A 25,769-nucleotide genomic window follows, 5' to 3' on the forward strand; every position below is an offset into this window, starting at 1 on the left:
GGGCGAAAAGCAGTAGGAGGAGAGTGCTGATGGGGATTTGCGCAGGAGGAGTTACAGGAGCACTGGTAGCAACCACAGCAGGGTGAGCAGGCAGCCCCGCTATTATCCAGGCTGGGAAAATCAATGAGCAGCTCTGGCAGTGCCTGTACACCAGAGCTGAGCTAATAAAAACAAATCCCAGGGAATGTCAGCTTATGACAGAATGGCTCTCCCTGAGATGAACAGCCATTTCCTCCCTTATTAAAAACATCAGCAGAAGAAAACAGCAGCCAAACCAAGCTGCCAGCAGCAAAGGACACATTCCTTTGCCTAATCTGTCCCTCCAGGAATGGAAGAAGTAATATCTTTGGGGGTGGAAGAATAAGCAAGCAGTAAATAAAAACACGATGTCATCAACTAGCTCAAATATGACCGCTTGGTGCCTGGTGGGAGCTGGCAGAGTGCTGGGCTGGGCAGAGACCCAAGTGGGACAGGTTTGAACTTCTGTGCATTGCTGATGCTGCTTCTTGGATCTGTAGCTCTCTGGGGCCATGCGGGGTCTCTTTGCCCTTTTTCCCCCCATCTCTGGTGGTGAGAAAGGATTTACTGCTATGACCTGGCTGTAATGCTTTGTGGCTATGTGCAAAGGGCTAGTGACGAGGCAGATGGTTTTGTAGATGTGTCAAAAGCACCAGCTGGGGTACATGAACTGGAAGGAAACCCCAAGGATACCTGAAGTACATCTGAGCTGGCTAAAGGCATCACCTGCTGTGGCTATGAAGGCACGAGAGGCTTTAAGTGAGTGTTTCCCCTTCTGTGGCCAAGAGGAACGTGAGCTGGGGGATCCCTTTGCTTTAGCATCCATCTTCCCCATCTTCCCTAGGGACGCACCAAGGGATGGAGGCAGGTGCTCCGAAGTGAATACAGCACCCATGGACCTGGTACGCATTTCCTCTGGGCTCTGCAAAGGTGATGCCATCATTAGCACCATCAGATCCTAACCCGGGACTAAAGAGAGCAAAACTCCCACCTGAAGCCTCTGTGCAACATTACTGCCTTCTGACTTTGGCTGCTCACAAGAAGGGTGAGATCTCTGAGCACTTCTACAAGGTGGTTTAGTCACCTTTTCTCTCCTTGCCTTAGTCCACGAAGCTGCCTTCATATTCTACATGGGCAACACAAACCACCTTCCTCCTCTTCTGCCTTCCTCAGCAAGATGAAGGCCTCCTAGCAGAACTTTCTCCCATAAACTTCTTCCCAAAATGCAACAGCCTTCCAGAGACTGCCAGAAGCAGCAGCCATTCTAAGTCTTAGAAACCTCCGTGTCCAGAACAAAGCTGTATGGGGGCATGTGTACAGAGAAATGGGTACAGACCTCACCTCACCATGTGTCACAGGCACTACTGCCCATACAGCATGTGGCAAGAGCCCACTATTTCCACTGTACTCACCAACCCCACTGCAACTCAGAGGCAGTTGAGTGAGATTCAGCTGTGGAGAGGAGGCGAGGCTTAGGAATAACAGTTGCATCCATCATCCTGCTCTCCCATGATGGCTGGACTTTGGCAGCTCTGATTACTCACATGGCATCTCCAACCCAAGAAATAGGCTACAGCAGTTGTGCCAAACTCAGTGTAACCATCCATCCATCCATGCATCCATCCATCCATCCATCCATCCAAGATGCGAGAAATGTCAGTTTCTGGAAGAAGTTTCTTGCCAGTGTGAGCTATATGATTTGCACGTGAAGGTTAGAACACAGGATCAGCCTGCAGTAACTCCAGCTTGCTCCTCTACTGCTTTAGACAAAGGACCACTACATTCCACTTAGATCTCATATATTTTTATTCCCTTCTCTCCTTAGCTTGCCTTATGCTTCCACTCCCCAAATAATCAGCACAGTGTAACATGTTTGTGGTAAAAAGAACAACCTGAAACCTTCCTATTAATTACTTTTTTACCCCCATTCTATTTGTATTTAAAAAAGAAGAGTAAGATGTGGCACTCACTACATACTGATAAGCAACATTTATCTACCCTGGGGGTACCTTTGCTTACTCTGATTTGGGTGAGTTTTTTAATTGCATTTTCCCACCAGCTCTGAACTTGTTTTCTGGCTGCATAATTTTCCCATGATACATTCAAGATGCATCTGCTATAATTAGTATAATGCAAAGCACAAGCTTATGAAAAACAACTTGTAAATTTTGAATAAATCTACAGTAATTACATAGGTAGGATGGCTTATTTAACGATGGGCTTTGTTCCACAGCATGGGAGCCACCACATTTTTATAGACAGTGGCTGGAGGGGGATCTGCAGATGAGGGTCCACTGCTCTTCCCAGCACTTATGCATCCTGCTTGTGTGCACAGCCAACTCTTAGTCTTGGACACTGTTATTTTACCCCAGTGGGTGAGTAAGAAACTCTGAGCCCAACATATTTTAACAGGCAGAAAGAATTTTCAATTTAAATTCTCCTCTTAATCAGGTACTGTCCTAGTCAGACCAGAATTGATCCCAGCAACTTCTACTCTTGGAGCACAGAAATAAATCCCTGCTGCCATGGTCAGCTCGTGGCATTTTCCGTCCCTTTGGACAAAGACATATTGCACTTTCACGCTGGAGAGCCAGATGGCCATCAATCACCTCTCTTCAGCGGTGCTACCTTCCAGCTCCACCTTGCCACACACACTCTGCTAATAATTAAACTATAGCCCAGAACTCACAGAGTGGCCACTGAGATCCCCTCTGGAGAACACGCTCCTGTGCCATGTTACCAGGCACGGAGATCATTCATGAGCAGATGTGACACTTGTCAAATTGGTGCTGGTTTTTGAATAAGGAGCAGGACTATGATGTCTGCTCCCCATGATGCCCAGTTTTCAGTCTCATTAGGCAGGGTGCTGTGGATTCTACTTACACCAAAGGATGTTCCCAATGGATCCAAAAATTCAAACAAAATCAGGAAACTACAAATCTCAGTCACGAGAGAAAATTGTTTCTGTTGCAATACAGAGTATTATTAATTACTGTGTGTACAACAGTCCCTTTTAGAGATCCTGGTCAATGCCGGAACACTGGTCTTACAGGTCTTGCAGAAACACACAAAATCATTTCCCCAAGGATCATTCCACCTCTAAGAACACTAACAGGTCACAGAATGACTAAGGAATGCCTTTTTGAACCAGCCATAAGATAAAAAAAAAGGCTCAAAAGCATATCTTTGAGCAGTGAGCATGAGCCAGTGAATGACAACAAGCCCCATTTGTTTTTAAACCTTCACTTTTCCAAACTAGCAGGTATTGTCCTGCCAAGACTTTAAAATCAACTCTTTACAACAGCATAAGGAAGGTCACATAAGCCACCTTCTATGCCAAGAGCCACATGGTCAGCTCCACCATGGAACAAGACAATGCCACCAGAAGAGCAAGGTGACAAGCAGCTGGCGGGGCAAGTTGCAAATGTTTGCATATTTGTATCTGAAATATGTGTCAGTGTTATGTGGGAGAAAACCCTGCCCTGCCTCTGCCCTCAGGCCAGGATGATCACTGAAGTGGACATGCCAGGAAGCTGTCCGGTTGTATCACAGTCAACAAAGTGGAGCCAATTTGGCTCTTACAGCAATGGTACTTCGGCTGCAGCCAAATGATAAAACATGACCTGAAAGTCTTGAGAGGACTTGTTAACACCCAGAAACAGCCACTAGCTAATAGCACACTGGCTTGGCACTCAGGAAGCTTCCAGCTGCAGCTCTGTCCAACCTGCTGAATGAACATGGGCAAAGAAGAGTCTTACATACTTTTCCTGCAAGATGAGAAAACAGCAGCTCTACTTGTCTCACGAGGTTTGGATGGAAAGTGCAGACAAGGCTGACCTATTTGCAATTTGAGATGAGGCTTGTTGAGCACCAGGCTGTATCTGCACCACACAGTAGGGATCATCCCCATTCACACCAGTGGAGTGGATCGCTATCTGCATTTCCCACCTGCAACCTCTGACTTCAGCGACTCAGGCATATCTGTTAATTCCAGGTGGGTGATAATGAGCCAAACACACATTTCTTATGAAAATTCAAGCAGCTGTAGGAAACTAGCAAAACCAGGCCTGGACTGCAGAATGCCATTAAACTGTAAATATGTGCTCTGAATAGGCCTTTTCTTCAGGCATCTCCCAGGACAATGCCATAAACATTTAATGGCATGTTTCCTGGACTAGGACTGACTCCTGCAGAATAAAGTGGTTTACCACAACTTGCAGGAGCAACAGATATATCCTGCCCCTTTCAGCTGGACCCAGCTGTTGTGCAAAATGTGCTCCTGGGCTCCCATTTCTTTTTATGCAGAGCTTTTGTCATGCATGATGCTTATTTAATATATATTTTATTGCGGGTCTTTACATTCCTCTTCAGATTATTAAGTGGAACAAAAATACACAAAGCAGTGACACTGGAAGACTACTTGAGAAAAAGTAGTTTTAAAACCGTAATAGCTTTTGTGGTTATGCTGATCATGGAAGTGATTCTGAAAAGTTCTACCTGTATGGAAGATGCCAGTTTCGTACCTCGCTCAGAGCTGTGGATTTTGCTGCTGTGCCAGGTAAATGAAATGGAGACACCACAATGAAGAAAACAACTGGGCCAAAATCTTTTGGGCATCAGGGCCTTCCTTCTTTCTCCAGTAGTTTAGACTGTTCTCAACCAAAGACAGCCAAGACAGCTCAGGAGATGGAAGACCATCTCAACGATTCTCCTGTTCTTGAGTAAAATCCCAAATGTGAGCTTCGCTCCCGAAACCACTGCTACCATGAGGAACATCTACCTTCAGGATTAACTTCTCTAGCTCCAGTAGGGTTAGTCGTGTGGAAAGCCAGATTTACACCACAGACATACATAAATGCAGGCAGCTGGTCAGGTACTGGCCTCAAGTAGATGCCCAGTCTATACAGGATGGTATCAGAAGCTTCCCTCTCATGTGTCACACTCTGCATCTCTCTGTCACACAGTGAGATGCAAACAATGTATTTTTCCCCCTACGCTGGAAGGAGGAAAACACTGTTGGCTCCACACATGCACCTCACACAAACACCTGTGGCAGTGTACCTGCAGCTGCCGCCAGCAGGACATCCAGCCTGCATCCCATGAGGCAGACTGCACATTTCTGTCCCCCCACCTCTCTACTCCCTGGCGGCAAAGGGAGGACCCTATGAGAAGGAACCCGGCCAGGAGATGTTCTGCATCAGTTAGCAAAAGATAGGATATGGCAACAGCTAAACCTGCTCACTCATCTCCCCCAGCTCAGAACAGGCCATGCTAAGACCTTAGGACAGGCTTTGCATTGCTGTGACTATTTCCTGTTTCACCACAGAGCAGAAGGAAGACTTACACCAGATGGTTTCTACTTTCAGAGTTACTGTCACACAGCAACTTCCCTGCTCAGCTCCATTAGCGGTACCAAAACGGTGCCACACATTGACCACTTTTCCTGCCCCGTGTATTGGCGGCCTGGGAATCTGCAAGGCCTACCTTAACTTCCACATGTGCCATCAGGACCGCAAAGTTGGTGAGGTGGTTGCAGGAGCACGTGGTGTGTGTCTTGTTAGTTGTGAGCAGGCGACAGCCCTGGGTGGACCAATACCCTGTCATTGTACGCTTCGTGTAGCTCCAGAATGAACAGTTTGGATTAAAATTTTCTTCTGACTGCTGCAGGAAAGAAATTAATAAATGCAGTAACAATGATAGGCTCTCAGAGATTTCTAAATGCACTACTGAGGCTCTTTGTAACTCTTACCCTTTAATTTTAGATAAATAATCAGCAGTGGTTTATACGTCAAGTATTACTTGCCAATACCAGAGAAAGTTAGATTGTTGCTGCACTCTTCGCTAATGCAAACTCAGTTCTTTGTTCTTGATTAATTTCAGACATTGACTAAATCCAGCTCTTCAAAACGAGACTGCTTCATTTGCATTGCAGAACAGAGAAATTAATTGCTTTAAGCAATCAACTTTTGCAATGACTGAGCTTGGCTAATAGGAGGACTAGCTGTTCTCTTTTGCTGTAATTCCACTTTCCTCTAACATCCCCTGCCACCATGATAAAATAATACTATGGTCTATTCTAATTTATTGGTAATTTTTAATTACAGAATGATGCGTGTCAGCAACCGAGCAATGGGCATCAGCTCAAAGGAGACACTTTCTTTACTTCTATTAATGCAATGGAAAAGAGACCTTCTCCATAAATAACACAAAGTGCAAAGGGACAAAAGTATAATTCAAAATCTAATCAAGGACTGCTGGGGGCCTCACAGCAGCCAACTTCTGCATCATTCCATTTCAGAAACTGAAAAAAAAGAGAAGTGCTTTTTGAACTCACACACCTTGATGTGCTTGACAGTAAACACCACAGGATCAGCCAGGTAAACCTTATTGCTGAACTCTTTATTTATTGCTGCCGTGATGACAGGGGAGTTGACAATGACTGAGTGGTTGGTCGACATTGCTTCTGTCCCCAGCTTCATGCTGGCATTCTCCGTAGAGAGATAGGTGCCCAGGTTGTTGTACAGCACAAAAGCCACCCTGATCTCACCTAGAAGAGAGGTAAGAGGTTAGATGGCCAGGTGGGGTGGCTTTTTCATTTCATTTTTCATTTCATTTTTCATTTCATTTTTCACTGGGGTGGCTTTTTCATTTTTTAGATTGCAAATCTTTTCTCTTAACCAACTTCAAAACTGCTCTGAGAAAACGTGAAAGGACCAGGACGTGGCATATGAAAACCCACCTCTTGCAAATTCCAGTGAGCACCAAGAAGTGCTACAAGCAGTCCTTGGATAAGAAGGGCAGAGCTGCTTCTTCCAAAAGAAACTTTTATAACCAAACAGATGAGCAGAAGACAGACAGGGAAGGTGGGCTTATTTTTGGCATCAGTAGGTGTAACTGGCTTCAGAATAAAAGAGGCCAGGTGGTCCATTTCCCACCTGATATCACTTTATTCTCCTGGATATACCTGGGAAACATGTTTCAAGCTGACATGTTGCGCAGATGCAGTATAAAACTATAATTTAGGTAATAAATTAAGATTATCTCAGAAAAGTGTAGGGACAACTTTGAGAGTAGAAATCCAAACCTTTCCAACACAATTCCAATCTCACATGACAGGTCAAACAAAATTTCAGACATTTCATTTAAAAATACATGTATTCTCTTAATTTGCCCATCAGATAATCAGAAAAACACCATTGGAGAGCCTGCCGAAAATCGAGTCTACCAGCCAACTGTTTTTAACTGAAACCATACAGTTTGCCTTCTGTTTTGCACATTATTTCACAGCCTATAAATAAGAAAGGAATGTGATTAGTTTGCCTTTATATGTATTAGTTGTGGAGAGGTATGTTTTTGTTTCTATATGAATCACCACAGCATCTGAGGAAGGTGAGACACTGATGACTCCAAAGGCTCCTCCAAGCCTAAGTCCTTTTATGATAATTTTATTTGTAGCTCTTTGGTGACCTCTGGGCATGTGTCAAGCCGGTGCAAATTGATGGAGTTCTGCTTTGAACAGAACTCTCCAGTGACACTGTGTTTAGTAAAATGAAACTTCCCTTTCATTGCTGCCAACAGATAGCAGAGTAAAAGTCCTGCCCTACTGGAGTTTTGCTACACAGCTTGAGTTTTAAACTGTCTCTAAAAGAAATACTTCCTCAAATCCTATGTGCAAGCAAGCCAATGGCAAGACTTTCTTTCTGAACCACCAGACCAAACTTTGTCTAAAAGTTTTGGAAATTTTAACATAGCCGGTCTGGTTGTAATGCTGCCCTATCACTCCATGTTCTTTATTCTTTATGCAGAGGAGGGTGAAGCACTAGCACAGATTGCCCAGAGAAGCTAGGGATGCCCCATCCCTGGAAGTGTTCAAGGCCAGGTTGGACAGGGCCCTCAGCAACTTAATCTAGCTCCAAGTGTCCCCACTCATGGCAAGGGGTTGGAACCAGATGATCTTAAAGGTCTCCTCCAACCCAAGCCATTCTATGATTCTGTGTTTTGCTAAAGTGACCAAAGCCCATATATGAGTGTTGTCCCCTGCACATAGATTAAATTTTAAAGGAACTCAGAAATAGGAGCATGTTGGGCCCACCAGCAGAAGCTTATGAGTTTAAAGTAGGTCTACAGTGAGGCTGTAGAGATCAACAAATATGCCTGCTCGAACTCCTGATCTGGAAATCAGATGGCTTGGCAGGATGAAGACAATTCATATATAACATCATCTAAATTTTATGCTGTATCAGGATGTTCGTAAGATACAGAAAGACACTAAAGATTTAGACTCATAACAGTTAATCAACCTTTTCTGCCATGTTGGCTCATTATTAATATTTGCTACTATTGTTTTCTCCCTTGACTTTTTCAGATATTTGTACGGTGCCCTGCTGTGAAGCAGTTTACTCAAATGAGCCTCTTATCCCATCTGAAGCCTCCTACTGAAGACATCCGCAGTTAAAAGCACTCCTCTGGATTCAGCACTGTGCCCCAGAAGCCCCATAATTTAAGGATCTGATGCATTTTTACCATCACAAAATACTTCTGAAGGCTATGAATCACTTAGCAATATAATACATTCCCAGTCAGCCAACATAGCTTGCAGTCAAGGGCACGAGCAAATGATGCTACCCGTTAATTTAAATACTAACATAGCAATTAATACTTTTCTTAAAATGGTTAAACAAAAAACAATGCCTAAGGCCTGACTGCCTCATGAGGCTGGCGTGGCCTGAGGTGCCAGACCTACCATTTCGACCATTTTGCTTCAAGGTATTTGCTGACAGCTGAATGGCGCTCCCATGGCCCATGTTCTGGGGAAACTTCAGATCTTCCAGATTCCCATCTGTGCTTAGTCTCGCAACTTCCAGCTCTGTGTGCAAGAGAGACAGACAGTAAGAAAAAAATCTCTGCTGAAATGATCTTCAACACTGTATTTCAAAGCTACAAAATGGTGTTCCAGACCAGCTGAGAGGAGGGGAATCAACTTACAATGCTGCCTGCTAGAATTTGTTTGGGTTCCTATTTCTTTTTAAATCTTTGCCCTGAAGAAGTTTTAAATTTAATTAAAAAAAAAAGTGCAAATAAATTCTACTCTCTGTGGAAGACAAAAGACAACCAGTTCTTGTAAACAAGAACCTCAGGATATTAAGGACAATGGTTAAAATGAAAATCTGAGAATACTAGTTCTTTGCCACTGGCGATCGGTACTTTCTGTAAATGTTATCAGTGCTCAGGATCTGTATTCATGGAAATAGAAAGAAGAGTTGTTCTCATTTTACATATGCACAGTGGGAGTGCTGGTGCTTTCCATCATGCTTGTTTTTTAATTAAAATCAACAATCAGCTGAATAAAGACACAGATTTGTATGAAATGAAACACAATTGCCTTACGATGAACAATCCCCCTGTGAAGCATTGCTCTCACTGCTGTAGCTCAGATTATACCCTCAAAGCCAAGAGTAATAAAGGCAGGTCAGGTGCTCATTTTCCATGGGATTTCAAGGGTAGAGAGCTGCCTCATTCCTTTAGGCTCTTTTGGAAAGACTTTTAAGTCCTTCAGACAAAGGTCCAAGATGTATCTAACAAATCGCTCCCCAATTAATCTAGGGACCAAGACCAAAGCTGGGCTTCACACTGGCTGCTCTCGGTACTTATGGGATGTGCCCCTTACGGATGTTGTCAGTGTTCTCCCGGACGATGTCTGTCTTCAGCAGGTTGTCAGCCAGCACGAAGGCACTGTCCTCCACTGTGTCCAGCAGCTTGGTGGCTGCACGCTGCTGCTCACTCGCGTTCAGGTCCCTCCACGCGTTCAGAGCCTGAGGCTGCAGGAGGTTGTTCACCGTCTCCACCATGGCCTGCAAGGCAGAGGGATGCAGAGAGAAAAGGCTCCAGCAAAACTAATAAATACACCAGAGACTTCTGACATATGCTTTGTCCCATCCTCCACACACATCAATTTATCGGGGGATCTCCTTCCCCCACCCATTAGGGCAGCCTGCAGTGGAGCAGGACAACCTTTATCCCATCAGATGGGACAGGGAGGAAATACTGATTTTATTATAAATGCAAGCTGGGAATGGTGCTTTTCTGCTTCCATAATCATCAGCGCTGGGCTTGGAAAAAGAAGGAATTAGGGCAGGTGGGGAAGGAGGGGTAGGAGGAAGATGAAGGTTAAGGAAACATGCAGGAAAAATCCATCTGCAGCACCAGAACTCAAGAGCAGGGCTGGGCCACTCGCTGAAGGTATTTAGGATCTGCAAAGGCTACACTCCCTAAAACATTTCCCACCACATAACCTCTGGCAGGCAGCCATGAAGACACAGAAGTACACCACTTCATCCAGAGCAGCAGCAGGTGTCCACAGAGATTTAGATAAGAGACTACATTTCAAATCACTGCACTCAGGAAGGAGTCAGTCCTGCGGAAACTGCTTCAGTCCCTCCTATAGTGCACCTTCTGCCCTGGGCTGCCACACACACAGAGCTCTCCCATGGATAACTTCCCACAGGTTAATCTGGATGCACACACAGGATCACACGAAACTGTACTGGCCTCATGACTGCAAAAACACTGCAGTAGAATTTACCCACACTGAAGGCTTTTCTCAACCTAAACTCTGCTTCGTTACTAACCAGAGCTGACTCAACCACTTTTCAGCTAACATTTTTTAATGAGACCAGCTGTATCAGTTGATAGAACTGATTGTGCAGAGGAATAGGATAAAAAATAAGCTACTTTGATCATGCTTTCTTCAGCTGGTTACGGTCTAGTCACCAGGCAGGCCTACCCCACAGAGAAACACCTCCACTGCCTGCTAGTGCTGAAGGCAGAAACCAACCTCCACTTCAAGATGAAACTGCTGTTCATAATAATTTTCTATATGCTGAGCACATAGGCATCAAACCCACACCTCTGCTCTGCAAGCTGATGACAGTCCCATGGGACTTCAACATTTTCCATGCCTAAAGTGTTCCCTATGGGCTCACTGTCACGGGAATACTTCAGTCTTTACTCCTGATACTGTTGCTAAACCCATGGGTGGAAAGAAGCTGTGGCATAGCCATTCTCCAGCAGAGCCTTCAGGAGTGTTACAATGGCAACCTGTGGCACAGAGAGCACGGAGCCTCCTGACTCACTCACCAGTCATGGTCAGGTGTAAATGAGCAATGGGAGGATGTGATCACATCAAACTAGATTTGTTGAACTAGATTTCATTGCTATATCCATGCGTTAAACAAACAATTCAATTACAGCAAGGTTCGAGGAGAAGTAAAGACAGCTAGAACTGCCACTGCTGGTGCTTTTAATCCCGGCAAAGATACTTTCCTTGAGCTTTGAAGGTTTCTTGCACCATCATATTTCCTGTTCAGAGACTACGCCATAATTGGGCTCCTCTGACAGCACAAAGCTCCTGCTTTCACAGTTACAGTTTATTCATGGTCAAGTAACTCATTTGTTCTTATGCCAAATCTCTCCTATACCATAAACAGAATGCCTCACTCATTTGGTTTAAAGTGGAACTTGATAACCATAAATCAATTTTTTAAACTGATTATTAAACTGATTTTCCTGAATAGTCTAAAAATTATCTTACACATTTGTTACGTACACACAAGAAGCTGGTTGAAATTAGTAGTCAAGTAGAAACTGAAAAATCCAGAGCATTTAAATCTGGTATTTTTCTGTGGTTTAGATTTTGGAAGCCTGATCTCTGCAGCTCTTAATAAAATTCTGTAGTATACTTTGGTAGTTTATCTCTTCACAGGCAAAAACAAATAGGTGGTATTCTTTTCCAGTGACCAAAAAGCTTCATTTTTTGTGGTGTAGCTTCTACACAACATGGTGTTTCCTTGTAAAGACCATTTATGCCTGGAAAGCAGAAAATGAGGATTTTTCTCCCCTTTCAATGTTATTATACAATTTGCCTTACCTCCATTTAGCTCAGCTCCTACCAGTGTCTTAAATTCTCTGCTAAAACAACATCCTGCATATTTCTCTCAATATCTGGATGGAAGAAAATGTCTTTGCAGCAGATCCAGCTTCTGGCTCTGGACAGAAAGGTAATGTCTCTTCATCAGAATATGAAACAGATGCTGAAATATTTGTATTATAGTGAAACATCTGCCGCAAAGACTGTTCCCCAGAAAAAAAAACAAAAACAAAAACCTAATGCATTCTTGCTTTTTGTTTTAAATGTGCACATATGCGTGCATGCAAGTTTGAGAGAGAACACCAATTAAGGCTAAGGTACCGCTTCCTGCCCCATGTGCACTCCCCACCCAACACTGTGCATCCATCCTCTTGAAGTGACTACCTGAAACCAGCCACTTCACATCACTTTGGGTCTGGGGTCAAACGCAAAAGCTCCAGGCAGATTTCCAATGACTTTGGGTCACGTCCTTATCACATATCTGAACAAAGCTGGTAGACTGTCTTTGTTGGCATTACATCCGAGATTAATTTAGTCCCTAGCTTTTCCCAGAGGGTCATTCCCCTCACCTGTCTCAGTGCATTAATCAAGTGTTCCCCACATTATATTTCTGAGTGCAGCACTTCATTATGGCCGAGTGCTGTGGGCTGAAGCCAAGGAGATGAGGTGCTAATGAAATGTTTGCGTTTTGGACAGGAGCTGAGGTAGGTGTTTAAATGAAACAAAACAGCTGTTATAGCAACAGTGCCTTGTGAGACAGAGATGCCAACTGGGAAAAGTTGGGCAGGGGAGTGGGAGTTGTGGGAAAGCAGGCCCACGTGACAAGGATAGGCCTGTGTCTTCACATTTAAGCTGAGCCTTTGTGATTATGTCAGTTTGGCACCTGGTCCAGTGACTCTGTGGTCTGACGAAGCTCCAGCATAGAAGAAACAAGTGTGCCAAACTTCCAGGAAAGCCCCTCGATGACCAGCTGGAGGAGGGTTAGCCCTGAGAGAGAACCCTCAAAGTGTAGAAGGCATGGAGTAGGTGAGCTGATGGCTTGAGATGCCTGGGGATCCTGATAAAGGTAGGGACCTTTAGAGGGAGATAGGAAAGTTCTGATATAGTTTGATCCCAGCCCACTTCCAGCATTTAACATGCAGCCAAGTAGGGAGCCCTGATACACTCCAGCTCCTCTTCCCACTGAAAGTAGAAGAAACAACACCAAGGATTATCCCCATTTCGCCCAAAATCACGAGATTATACCTATCCATAATGAACCAAGCATCTAATAAAGAATGCCGCATGGCCTCACTTGGAGGCCCTGTCCTTACTTCCCAAGCTGAAGAACTACCTCTCCTGTGGTTTTCTTTTCTTCCTCTGCCTGTTCCTTCTTCCAAATGCAGCTCAGCTGAGCTTCTTGCAAAATAAAAATGTGGAGCTTGGAGCCCAAACACACCTCAAGACCACGCCAGAGCATGGCACCAAACCAGTGCTGTGGTTGCTTGGACTTAAGGACTAGACAGCACAAGCACACAGATGTATCAGGAGAAGGACAAAAGGAACTCAAGTTAGATCAAGAGAAAGTTTTCATAAAGCACAGCTTGCTTGTTTGTAGGCTAAGATCAAATGAGGGAAGAAGGGCATGGCAGAAGGGAGCCAAGAAGGCAGACTTTCCATTTTTCTGTGCTGAGATACATATCACAGCTCTATGCTCTCTGTGATGTCAGGGTATCTATACATACAAAGCCAAACCCTCTAATTACCAGCCTGTAAAGAGCAACCACCCTGGGTCACAGAATATTAGACACAGTGGACCTTTCATGTCCCCAGCAGTGACTACAATTGGACACTGAGAGAAGAGCAAGACCCTGCCGAGCACAAAAGACAAATCCCATGACGGTGATGCCTTTCATTATGTGGTTATACAGAACCACAGATTGTATGTTCAATGCAAATAAATGTTAATAAATTGCAGAGGGAGGTTTTTCCCAAATAGGGCATGTGCTTATGGTTTCTTGGTTCTATCCTGAGGTTACAAAAAAGAAACAAAATGTAAGCCTTCCTTCTTAGACTTTTACAAATTGGTATTAAAAGATGCATTGTAAAAAGGAAACTAATTAGAAGCCTTACAGTAATTATGCATTACTAAAGGGCCAGTTGTACATATCCCATTGATTTCCTTTGTGACAGCTGCTACATTTCATTAAACTGAATTTTGCTTGTTCATTTGTTTTCCTCTTCTCCCACTCTAGAAATGCCTGGTAAGAATACCTGGCTATGTGGCACACAGTTTACACCTAGGAGGTTTGAACTCTGTATATATCCAGTGATACCATATCTATTTAATTTTCTCTCACTGTACCAACATCCAAGACACTACTCTTTGATAATAACAGATTTTGCAATGTTAAATCTCTCTTTAACTGGGCCTCAGCATTGAAAGTCACTAGGAGATGTTAGAGGTACTCAGCTCATTGCCAAATTTGGCACCAGGCTGCAATGCGCTACAGTGTTTAGGCACCGCGACCCTAACCTTAGAAAACCAGCAGCTCTAGAGTTAGGACCTCGTTAAATCTTTATTTTTCATTTTGGAGTCTTGCTGAGCAGCTGATGGAAGACCAAAAACCTCAACAAACCTATAGTTGGAGAAAACACTGCTTTATGGCTAATGAATATCCACAGGTCCTACAGGGAATATTGGCTGAATCCTTCTATTGAGTAATTTTGAAATATGCAGTTTGTCCTTCCTTACAAAGCAGCATCTTAGGAAGAGACTGAAGACACTGCATACTTTACTTAGCATGAAACTTACATCAACGACTTACCTCCTATAGCAGCTTTGGGAGAAAGAGGACAGTAGCACAGGGCAATAAAGTACCACTTTTGCAATGGCATGTCTAATTAAAACATCTGAATTTTATAACTTCTGAAGCCCTGTCTCATACTGCTAACTCTTCCTTGATCTCAGAGGAGCATCGCATGCAGTGCACTTTCAAAAATTAGGATATGAGGAGCTACAGCCACGAGGCTTTACATAGGCTAAAATCATGGCTGGTGCAGGAAGCAAGCAGTGCTTTGGTACCCCTGTGCAAAAGGTGTTTGCTAGCACACTCATCCAAAAAGGTTTGCTCACTCTTTCTGAGGACAGCCTGCAGAGTGCAATCACACAGGCGCAGCCTCAGCTCCTGCTTATGACCTAAGCTTCTGGTTCTGCCTGAGGTCTCCCCACACTGCTCCAAAACAAATGCCTTATCTTTATGTGAAAAATACGAACACAGAACTTGCCCACTTTTTATATCAGCTTGAGGTTTTATGGCAGATCAGCAGAGGAAAAAAAAAGCACAAAACCCCTTTCAGGTCCACACTTCACAGTGCAAATGAAAAACCCATCAGAGAGCAGATGCACTGAAATGTTGATATGGTACAATGATCACAGTGTTATGTTCTTTTTTCACTTTTTCCGATTGGAAAGCAGTGGTACTTAAAAGAAGTTTACTTGTCTCCTTGCTCAAGAATTGCTAGTTTTGCTCTGTATTCATATTAAACACCCAGTGCTAAAACAAACCCTTTGCTCAAGCTATCAATATTTGCAAGCCTCCAAACTAATTGTGTTAAAGGCACAATCAATGCCATTGATGACAAGTTCTGCTGGTAAGTTCTGCTGGAAGTTGTTTGATTCTTGCCTCTGGCCAGAAAAAGCACCAGTACAAGAGAAACTCCCATTAACTCTGAATGTACCTGGTACAGTCAGAATGGGCCCTTTGGAGGAGAAAGCCAGCATAAAAGTGTGGATGTGGGCACATAAATGCTTCTGGAAAGGTATAGTGGACTGAAAGGGGCCAGCTCAGGAAATGACAAGTCTTTTTAGAATGGCAAATGAACAGCACCTCAATCCCTACCCCTACTACACAGGGGTCATCAATCAAATGATTACACTCATCTGCATGTAGACTCATCTGTGTGGGACTTCAGGACAAAAAGAGATGCACATGCCATTCCTTCAGCTTCCTAAACAAGGAAAATGTCATTTGGCTACATGACGGCATGAAATCCTACTTCTTCGCTGAAAAGTGCCTTCAAATCTGTCTGACATGGATCTTCACTCTTGGATGGTTTCTTTGCTTGGCATTTATTTTTTTAATTCAAAATCAAAATTTGTCTCTGGTCAAAGCATCAGTAAGCACAATGAAGACAATTTCTTACAGGGAAGCCCAGCCACTGTCTAATTTTTTTTAAAAAGCAACATGGTCATCACAAAATTGCATTCAGTGGAACGGACAAATATTTTTAGACTGAAAGGAGCTCAGTCACATGAGTGCTTGAAAATAAATAAATCATTAAAATACCTACTGCTAATCTTTGCTTCTGCCATCAAAACTAAGCCAGAGGCACTAGCCTACATCTGGTACCAGAGTGGTGATCGCCAACAGATGGTATCAGTTTTGGTGAACTGAGACAAAGTCTACTACTCATGGCAAAGGCAAGAAGAGAACTTCCCATGACCATACAGAGGAATTTCTAAAATTGCTCCACGGATTGAGAGCAAAGGCTCCCAAGAGAGAGCATGCAATGCTCTCTTCTACTATACAGCAAATGTTTACGCTGTGGGTACAGGAACTGTACTGGCTCAGAAATGGCCTGAATTCCAGCAGTGCTGAAAACTCACTGTAGTGAGAAGAAAGGCACTGACCTTTATTAAAATTAGGCCAACTACAAAATGCTTAACTATGGAATTAATGGTCTTTTACTAGGTATGCAAGGTTTGCAATCTTGGCCTTGAACTACCAATAATCTCCTAATGGGAGCATGCAAAAAATAATAGGCGATATGAGAAACAGAACAAGGTTACAAATTACAGGTTATGGTTTTGCTTTACTTACTATAAGGAAGAATATTTTAAGGTCAGAAGGCATACGTAGGACTGAAATAAAAGGAATTGATTGGGAAGAAGGAAATAACATACGATCTATTTCATCTAATGAGATCTTCCCTGCAGAATAAGCTGAGAACTGCATTTATGAATCATCTGTATTTGCTGCCCTACTGTTAGGGATTTGAAACCATACAAGCAACTGTTAGAGTAATTACATTGGGGAAGTGAGCAAGGCTGTAGCAAGAAATGAAAATGGGCCACACATCAGAAATGCCTCTTTCACAGAATATCCACAGCCTTCAAGGAAACTCCCAGGGAGTCTGAGACTCATCCTTTTCTCCAGTGTTTCAAATCAAAGGGACATCTCCTGCTGCCTCCTATGGCAATTTAGATTCAGACTTTTTACCACGGACACCAGATACCAGGACTGACTCAGATTCAAGCACAGAGCAAGCACAGAGCAACACAGGAAACAGTAGATTTTCTTTTACCTCAGTTTTGCCATGTGAGAACCTAAACATAGGTGTAGTTGAGTCGTAGGTGTATGAACATGGGGTCACCTTCCTTTTTAACATTTATGCAATGAATTTTGGAGTCTGGTCACAAACCCAAGGCTGTTGCTTTGATCCTCCTCCCTCCTAACAACGGGCTCACCGCAGCAGAAATATGCAGGGTGAGGATTTCTAGTTTATCTCTTGCTGACACAAATCAAGTGCAGGTTTCTCAAGCTGTGAAGTATATTAAGTTCACAGAGTTTTAACAAAGGACTACGAAACCACAGAACCTCACTGCGAGTCACACTTCTTTCAGATGTCCTTTTAATTATATTAAATGGAAGTTTTAGGCACTTTGATGCTGATGGGCAAACATCTCGATCTCTTGAAAAAGCAGCTAAAAGTACTCCCTGTAGCTATAGTTAATATACAATATTGTATGTTCACTGCTAGCCAATTTATTCCAGCCACTTTAACAACGATACCTCGCCTGACAGGCTGTGCAGAATAGCATCAGGAGTCAAGCAATGCACAAATCATCAGAGAACTCTCAGAGTTGTTTGACACACACTGCAGAGCTCTTTGTCATACAGCCAATTAAGTGACCAAACAAGGAACTTGAAAACCTTCATTAATTTGCCTCTTTTTTATACAAATTGAGGTTAGAGTCTTTCTTGTCACAGCGGCAAGAAGAACACAAGCAAAATGGCATAATTCAATTTGTGCTCCCTCTCAGAGCTACAATTTTCTTTCGTTTAGTCTTCATGGAAGTTGGGACCAATCATGCAAGCAAGAGAGAAGTAGGGCAAACAGAATTAATCCACTTTAAATAGTACTAGCTAAGTCCCAGATGCACCTTTTATCTGATGAGAACTACTAGGTTAGCAAAGAGAAAAAAAAGTCTCTTCTGCTCAGGTCTAAACTTAATGCCTTGAATCCTCTGAGGAAAGCCTTTAATTTTTTGCTTAGTGCAGCAATTCAAACAGCCCATGTTTCAAACAAGAAGTGTTCAGAAAACTTCCACAAAAACCAGAAGGACAACTCTGCAACCACCTGCCATTGCCTGCTATCAGGAGCCTGCCATCATCTCGTCACTGGCTTCATGCATGGCTCTGATGACACCTGCACCCAGAAGCTCTTGAAATTATCAAGGAGCAGGTGGCACCTCCATAATCTTTGCTATCCAGACTAGTGCAGAATTACAAAACAGGGCAAGCTGATTTACAGGGCAGCTCAGAGGATGGCGGGAACCAAGAGCAGAAAATTCCATTAGATGAGGAAGATGCTGCAAAAGCAACCCTCTGCCGCCTCCTTCCACCCTTTCCACAAAGCTGCCATTCACACTATCTGTTGTATTCACCAGCCTCCAGCTTTAAAACCACTCATACTGACTTTATAAAAGAAACCAAAAGAATGGGAACCCTGTGAAGTTTTTGTCTGCCAAGACCCTCATCCCAAACGCACCATGCAGTTTCCCATGGGAAGAGGCCTCTGGTTTGGCACTGTAGGGAAACTCATTGGCCTCCTCATGCCCCAGAGCTGCAGCCCACAAATCCAAATGAAGCAAGCAGGTGAGCTCAGACTTTGCAATCAGATACATGCACATGATAAAAAGACTGCAAGCATGGGTGTGGTATGAACCTTTAATAAAAACTGTGTTTCCAGCTACTTAATCAGCAAAATTGTCTATCTTTTTCCCCATGTTCAAGTGTTCAGTTTTCATACAGCCTCACTTACTACATTACATGAGTACTTAGTCTTTTTTTTTTTCTTTACTACCCCACTTGTGTTCCTAGAGGACAAGAGAATTGCATCCATGGCATTCTAAGTTGGGGAGCTGGGAAATATTGAGCACATCATGCTGAAGGGCATGGAAGAAATCTGGGACACCAAACCCAGTCTCACAGTGCCCAAAAGGTAAGTGATTTATGTTTTCTATGACTCCAGTGCTTCAGTTTAAGGACAACAACTTTTGGAAAACGAACAAACATAAATTCTGAAAAAATTAAAGAAAATTCATACCAGCTTACATCACAGACCAGCCACCAAACCAAGCTATGCTAATCAAATGTGTCACCCATTGTGACTCATTCTCCCACATGATGACTTTTCCATCCCTTTCCCAAATTAGAGTGCAAGAATTTCAGAGAGGTGGGCATAGGAGATGTAGATCTCTGCTCTCTAAAAGGCCACCCTCTTTGCTAACAGAGCACCTTGCAGAGGCCACTCTGCCAGATTTATATACACCTTGGTCAGCTCATTCTCAGCTGACTATTAATTAGTATCACAAATTAAAACTCACTTAGCAGTTCCTTAATTATCACCACGACTGAAAAATCTTCCAGCAACTGTCCAGTCATTACATTAATATGTATTTATCATGCCACCTGCCAGGTTGGTTCTTGCTGGATTTTTGAGACAAAGAAAGGTAATTTACCACATTTGAAACTAAAGAAGCAACATTTTTAACCTCTATCTCCAGTAAATAAAATCCCTGAGCTTTTAACTCGACAAATACTGTGAAAGTGAACAAATTAAATCCATGTTTGTTTTAAAAGTACCCCAAGAAATGAGGTGATAATGTGATAATGCATTCTCAGTTTTATGTTTGAATAACTTGCAAAATTTCTCCATCCTCTTTGTATATTTATTTATAGTAATTTATTCTAGGCTTAAGAGGACTTTATACACCAATCACTACACAGGTTCTGTCAGTCACAGTTACTTAAATTGGTTATCCCAAAGAAAACAGACTGATTTTAGCAATTATCTTCTTCTCAGGTCACCCTTCTTCTTCCAAAAAAACACCTTCCCTCAATAGCACTTTTGATATTCACAATTCCCAGACATCTCTCGCATAAACTTCTTACTGCACCTTCCTTTGTCTAGGGAGCACAGAATTGAAGGTACATTTCCAGCCCTCTGAGCCAAATTCAGCCAGGGATGCTCTTCACAATAATGGGGTCAGCATGAGGAGATCATGTCAGCAAAGTTGAACACTCTATTTCTCTGCCATCAACGCCATATGTCCCAGTGACTTCCCATGTTCCACTGACTTTACAAAGCTCAGGGTGTCACCACTTAAGACCTGTTGAAAAATCTCTGCTAAATTCCCTCAGCCAGCCCAGACATTTCACTTCTTGGTAAAGGATGAGTGGCCTGCAATAGAACTATCTGCAGTCACATCTAATTGCTATTACAGACAACCTCTCCCTCACTAGATTTTTTTGATGACTTTAGCCACACAATTTTCCACATAGAAGCATACAGTATGAAAATATGTCGAGATACATTACTTTACCTCCATATAGTACAAAGCAGAGCTGGAAAGGTTCAATTAGGTCATCTAATTCATTCTTCAAGCCCTCTTTTACAGGACTGTCCTCTTCAATAGATGTAACAGATTTGTCCATATCCATACTTAACAGCTCAAGCAATGAGCTTTCATCAGTTTTCATCTACTGAAGAAGTAGGTGCATGATTAATGTTTAAACACGCAAGCAACCTTTCCAAGTGAAAGGAAAGGAGTCCTTGAAATTAAGGGTAAGCTGAAGTTTTTGCAGAGTATTCAGGCTTTATTCTGTCAAGGCTATCTTTCTGTAGGGTATATAAACCTCAACAATCCCTATTGTTTGAAAAAAGGAGAGTAGGAGTGTGTATCGACTCTGTCGAGAATGCCTGTGCAGCTGGTGGAAAGAACAGCTATGGATCAGGTAGCACCCAATGTCCCCAACAAGAATGTGCAGCCCACAGTCAAAGCAGTCTCACCACATCTCCAGTGGTAGCAGTACACAAGGTAGCTAGCTTGGGAGTGAGCACTGCACTGCAAACTTTCCTAAATTCCTTCAAACGCCTACTAGTGGCTTTCTCTGGGATCCCAGGCGAGGGATGTGTAACTCTGTAACTCATCTTTATCCGTTTATGTATACAGAAGGGAAAAGGTGACTTTCTCTTGTGACATTTCCCAAAGGGAAGACAGCCTACCAGCACACGTGGGTACTATTTCATTTCTAACGCCCTAGAAATCCAGACCATCTAATCCCATTTGCTAAATGAAATATGTGCTCACAAAAGTCAGTACTGACTGTAGGAAACAGAATTTTGCAGGAAAATGCAGTTACAGACAGCCCCCTCCAGAAACATAGTTCATTTATGAGTGTTACACATATACATATAAATAATGATCAATCACCCATAAGAACAATATACATTCACAAGCACAAGACAGAGATTAGAAGGTAAAACATTCACATTTCTTAAAGCAGCATTAACTCACCTACAGTATACAAACAAGTTTATATAAAAAAAACACTGGAGCAAATGCTATAAGGCAAGGTGACAGGATTAATAAGATAACTCGAGGTCCCAGTCCTGAAAAGCCCACCAAGTGTGATCTTTCCAGAATGCTGGGGCTTGACTTTGTTCACATCAAACACAAAATAAGTCTATGAAAATCAGTCCAGACCTGGGTGAACTTCATGGGATGTCATATTCATTACCCTATGCATTATTTGCAGCACTCTCCTCCTTCCAACATCTCTCTGTGAGACACTCTGCATTTCACTACAATCCTACCTCCTCCCTCATGCTGAGTGTTGCCATTTTGAATTGTTTCTAAATTTAAAAGTGCAGAAGGGGAAGAAGGAAAACTAAGGAAATGCAGGTGGCAGTAACATGAATGACATACTGTAAGCAAAATCCAGTTGCTCTGGAGACACCTCTGTGAGCAGCAATTTTGCATTCTTTACTTGCACATCTCCATACTGTCCAGCTCATTCAGATGGCCGGATGAATCATATCAGATCTCTCTTGTGTTTTTTTCTACTTTCTGGTTCAGAGATTTTGTCCCAACTTTTTGTCAAGTCTGAGAGAAATGGGGCAGGTCAGTGAGGTAAGAAATGACATTATTATCCTGTAACCTTAACTTTAGAACTTGCTGCCACAAAGCTGGTAATAACCAGATTATTCACAGAGACAAGACCCACTTCACAGTCATTCAGTCAAACAACTGGACACGTGTATTAAAAACACAAGAAATACCTGGACATAGGCCCTGCAAGAGCGCTCCCTTTTCTGAAGCTGAGTCCATAAAGAGAGCAGATTAAAGACGGAATAGAAAAAACAAGTTAGTGACAGAACAAGGGGGAAAAAAAAAAAAAAAAAGAAGAAAATCCCTGTGAAAAACCCCTCATTTCTCTCTTAAACAGCTCTTGAAAAACCAACCAAACTAAAGGAGTGAGCGTGAGTTAGGCAGCAATGGAAAACTGTAAAGACTGGCTCCAGAAATGTGGGTTAGTCCTTTTTCAGTGAAGTGAAGCACAGACTGGCAACTTTGCAAGAGCAGCTGTTAGATGGTAGAAGACACTAAAGTCTAGTAGAGATAGTCAAGAGATGATGTTTTCCTTACAGCTTGGAGATCACACATGACATTTCCACGTCAAACAAGGCTGAAAAAGATGAGGCTGCTGGTTATTTGCATAAGAGGAGCGTGGGCTCTGCAGTCAGACAGTGCTGATGCCACAGTGAAATATAACCAAGCTTCAGATGAGCAGGACCGACCCCAGGGAGCAAGATGTGTGCAGGACTGCATCCTGATACAGGACCTGTATGGACCCATCCTGACAGACCTGGGGCTTGGCAGGCAGTCTGCACTAGTGAGTTGGAATTGGTGAGCTCTGCGTCACTGCAACAAAAGCTCACAAAACCAGGCTGCTCAGAGCCACTGGCTTGGCTGGGTTTGTTTTTGCTTATGTGCCTGGTTGGAAATTGCACATCAACAGAGATTCAGGGCAACTTGCTCTCTCAACATACAGCAGTGAAATCTCAATAGTACAGCTGAGAGCCAAATTTGTCCTCGAGAGTTTTGATGCTCTGAAATAAACAAAATACACCCAGGTATCATGCAATGCCTAATTTCAAATTCTAATTCACCAATTTGTAACAGTAGAAATCTTCTTCTGGATAAATCTGGCCAGTATGAAGACTTTACAGAAACAAATGGAGATCAAAGAAAGCCTTGCTGAAAATTACAGAGCTATCCACTCAGGGGTCTTCCCAGTCTGAAATGGAACAATTATCACCTTAATTAAGCCTGATCCAGTGGAAAGCATAAAGCTTTTAGTGACAGAAAAGTGGTTCCTGAAAAATGATGGCTTTAAAAAATTCTGATTATGCCAGTTTATTTCAATTCACTGTACATCAACTTGTAAAAAAGCCCCACCAGTGCAAAACAGCACAGGTGATTACTTTCAGATCCTCAGCACATTTCTTTTAATGATTAAAGGAATATTTAATGGCTAGTGCTTAGTTTATTTCTTCTTTCTGACTAAACAGCACTAAACAAAACTCTTTGCAAATTATTTTTTTCCTTTTTTTTTTTTCTTTTTTTTTTTAAAAAAATACTCGTGATCAGTGAAGGGGAAAATGGAGCAGTAACTCTGCTGCCTTTTGTTTGCCCAATACTACTTCCAAGTTGAATTCATGCATTCTTAAATGAACACAGAGCAGTTGCTCTTCTAAAGAATTAAGTGGGGAATGAGAGCAAGTAAATTACTGAGCCTGTCATTTGGATCACTGACTCGCATCGCTGTTTTGCAGGACTTCACGTGGTCCAGAATTTTAATGTGGAGTGCAATTGATTTGTATGGGTTGCTTGTGCAAAGCTGATGGAAGGAGAAAGAAACCTGCAGTGGGGACCCCAGGAGTGACAGCTGAGCCGAGAAGCTCTGCCTTGTCCAGTCTTCCCCTCCCCTCAGTAACTTGTTCCTGCCCCCATGATACAACCCCATTTCATGTAATTGAGACAAATATCGTAAGGTGAGATAAAAACAAAGATGAAAAATATGTGCTTGCAAAGCTGAATTGACAAAATGTTGGGTGTGGCTGGGACGCATTCAGAAGAGCAAGCAGACTACAACCATGATACCCGTTAGTAGGTGACATTAATTGCTGGCTTTACCTAATATTGTCAGACATCACTATCATTTCAACAAAGAACCATGGTATGATTATTACAAATAATGTTATGCTGATGTAACAGTTAATACAATTATTACCTACATTGTTATAAAACGGCTGGAAGCAGCACTAATTAAAAGCATCAGGATAACCCAATTCACAGCACATGCAAAGCACATGAGATGCAGAAGTTCAGCTCTCATGCGACTGAAACCTCAAACAATTCTGAAGCCCTTTGCATTTAAAACAGCATCAGTCTACAATAATAACTTACAAGAAAAAAAGACCATGTTACTTCTCTGAAAAGCATGTGTCTTCATCAAACACCAAAGAAGTTTCAGATTTAGCGGGGATCACTGATTCCCCATATAATCTTGGGACCAAGTTCTGTTCGTGTTTACACAAATGCCAGAACTGTCAGAGCCTGATATGCAGCTGAGAACAAAATTCTGTGTCTTATTCTAACTGGGTGGCCAATATAATCATGTGCTCATAGTCACCAGGGTCCAGCTGCTCTTTGTCCTGACAACCAGGCCCACAAAATTCACTGTCAGAATCCTAGGTAGGTCTGATCCCATGTGTTTACATGAGATTCAGGGATGAAGAGGGCCTTTCACTAAGGAAACATTCAGCCTTAAATGCATTCTTACAGAGTCCACAGCTCATATATTCTCCCACAGCTGGCAACTCCTAGCACCTTTAGTGCTACGCAGCAATTCCTCTTACTTCTGGAAACGACAGTAGGACTAATAACTCTTCCTAAACCGTGGGCACAGAAACCACACTGTTGCAATGCAGTTAAGGTGCTTCTGGGCTAAGTGACAGGCTACATCACTAGAAAGGTCCCGCTGCTCTCACCTTATTTAAGCTGCGCGCGGCGCTGTCCTTCCCGCCCGGAGTCAGGTTGCGGAGTTGCACGTCCAGCAGGTTGACGAGCTGGACCATGGCGGACACGGAGTAGGCAATGTCACCAGCGTACAGGTGGCTCCTGGTGTGCTCCGCCAGCTCCCGTGCGATGTTGGCCGCCATCTCCCCCGACTTCATCTGCGCGGGACAAAGCAGAAGGAAAGGTTGTCCCCGGCTGCCAATGTCACTCCAGAGCCTTCCAACCCCACAGCAAGTTAACCAGGTCAACTCCCCTCAAGAAGAAGAAGAAGAGAGATGAAGAAGAGGAGAAGGAAGGAGGAATGGAAGCATTTCCCAAGAAGTCAACTACAACAAGAGTCTTTGTGGTTTGATCATTAATAGTTTTTTGCGTATTGCTTTTCCAGTCCACCATGGTGCTTTAAACAAATTTCTTCTCACTGGGCACTGCTTTCCATGGGATTTCCATGCTAAGGAGGGCTTTAATTAGCTTGTCCCATCGGCTTACTATACCACTCGAAAAAAATAAACCATGTGAGTAGCCTCTCCTGTCCATAAAAAGCAGTTTCTGATTCCAGAAGTTCACTTGACAGCTAAGAGATGATTTTTATTACAACTTCTGCACAGAAGAGTTCCTTGTAAAAGGTGCAAAAAT

At 42.9% G+C, this 25,769-nt stretch overlaps 1 protein-coding gene across 2 annotated transcripts in view; it reads right to left on the reverse strand.

The window, feature by feature from the left end:
• Positions 1 to 25,769, reverse strand: part of ADGRL3 (adhesion G protein-coupled receptor L3) — a 480,878-nt gene that overhangs the window by 59,756 nt on the left and 395,353 nt on the right. Inside the window, exons 10-15 of one of the 2 annotated variants that reach the window (XM_066186413.1) lie at positions 25,109 to 25,294; positions 22,334 to 22,372; positions 9,686 to 9,869; positions 8,762 to 8,884; positions 6,357 to 6,565; positions 5,503 to 5,679 (exon numbers count right to left, since the gene is read on the reverse strand). In XM_066186413.1, the coding sequence (XP_066042510.1) occupies positions 5,503 to 5,679; positions 6,357 to 6,565; positions 8,762 to 8,884; positions 9,686 to 9,869; positions 22,334 to 22,372; positions 25,109 to 25,294 (918 nt within the window). The remainder of the gene's footprint in view (positions 1 to 5,502; positions 5,680 to 6,356; positions 6,566 to 8,761; positions 8,885 to 9,685; positions 9,870 to 22,333; positions 22,373 to 25,108; positions 25,295 to 25,769) is intronic. The other variant, XM_066186414.1, reaches the window with a different exon arrangement.

Source organism: Chamaea fasciata, unplaced genomic scaffold (genome assembly GCF_029207755.1).
Source record: "Chamaea fasciata isolate MVZ Bird 193981 ecotype frontalis unplaced genomic scaffold, bChaFas1.0.hap1 SCAF_6, whole genome shotgun sequence".
Lineage (NCBI taxonomy): Eukaryota > Metazoa > Chordata > Aves > Passeriformes > Sylviidae > Chamaea > Chamaea fasciata.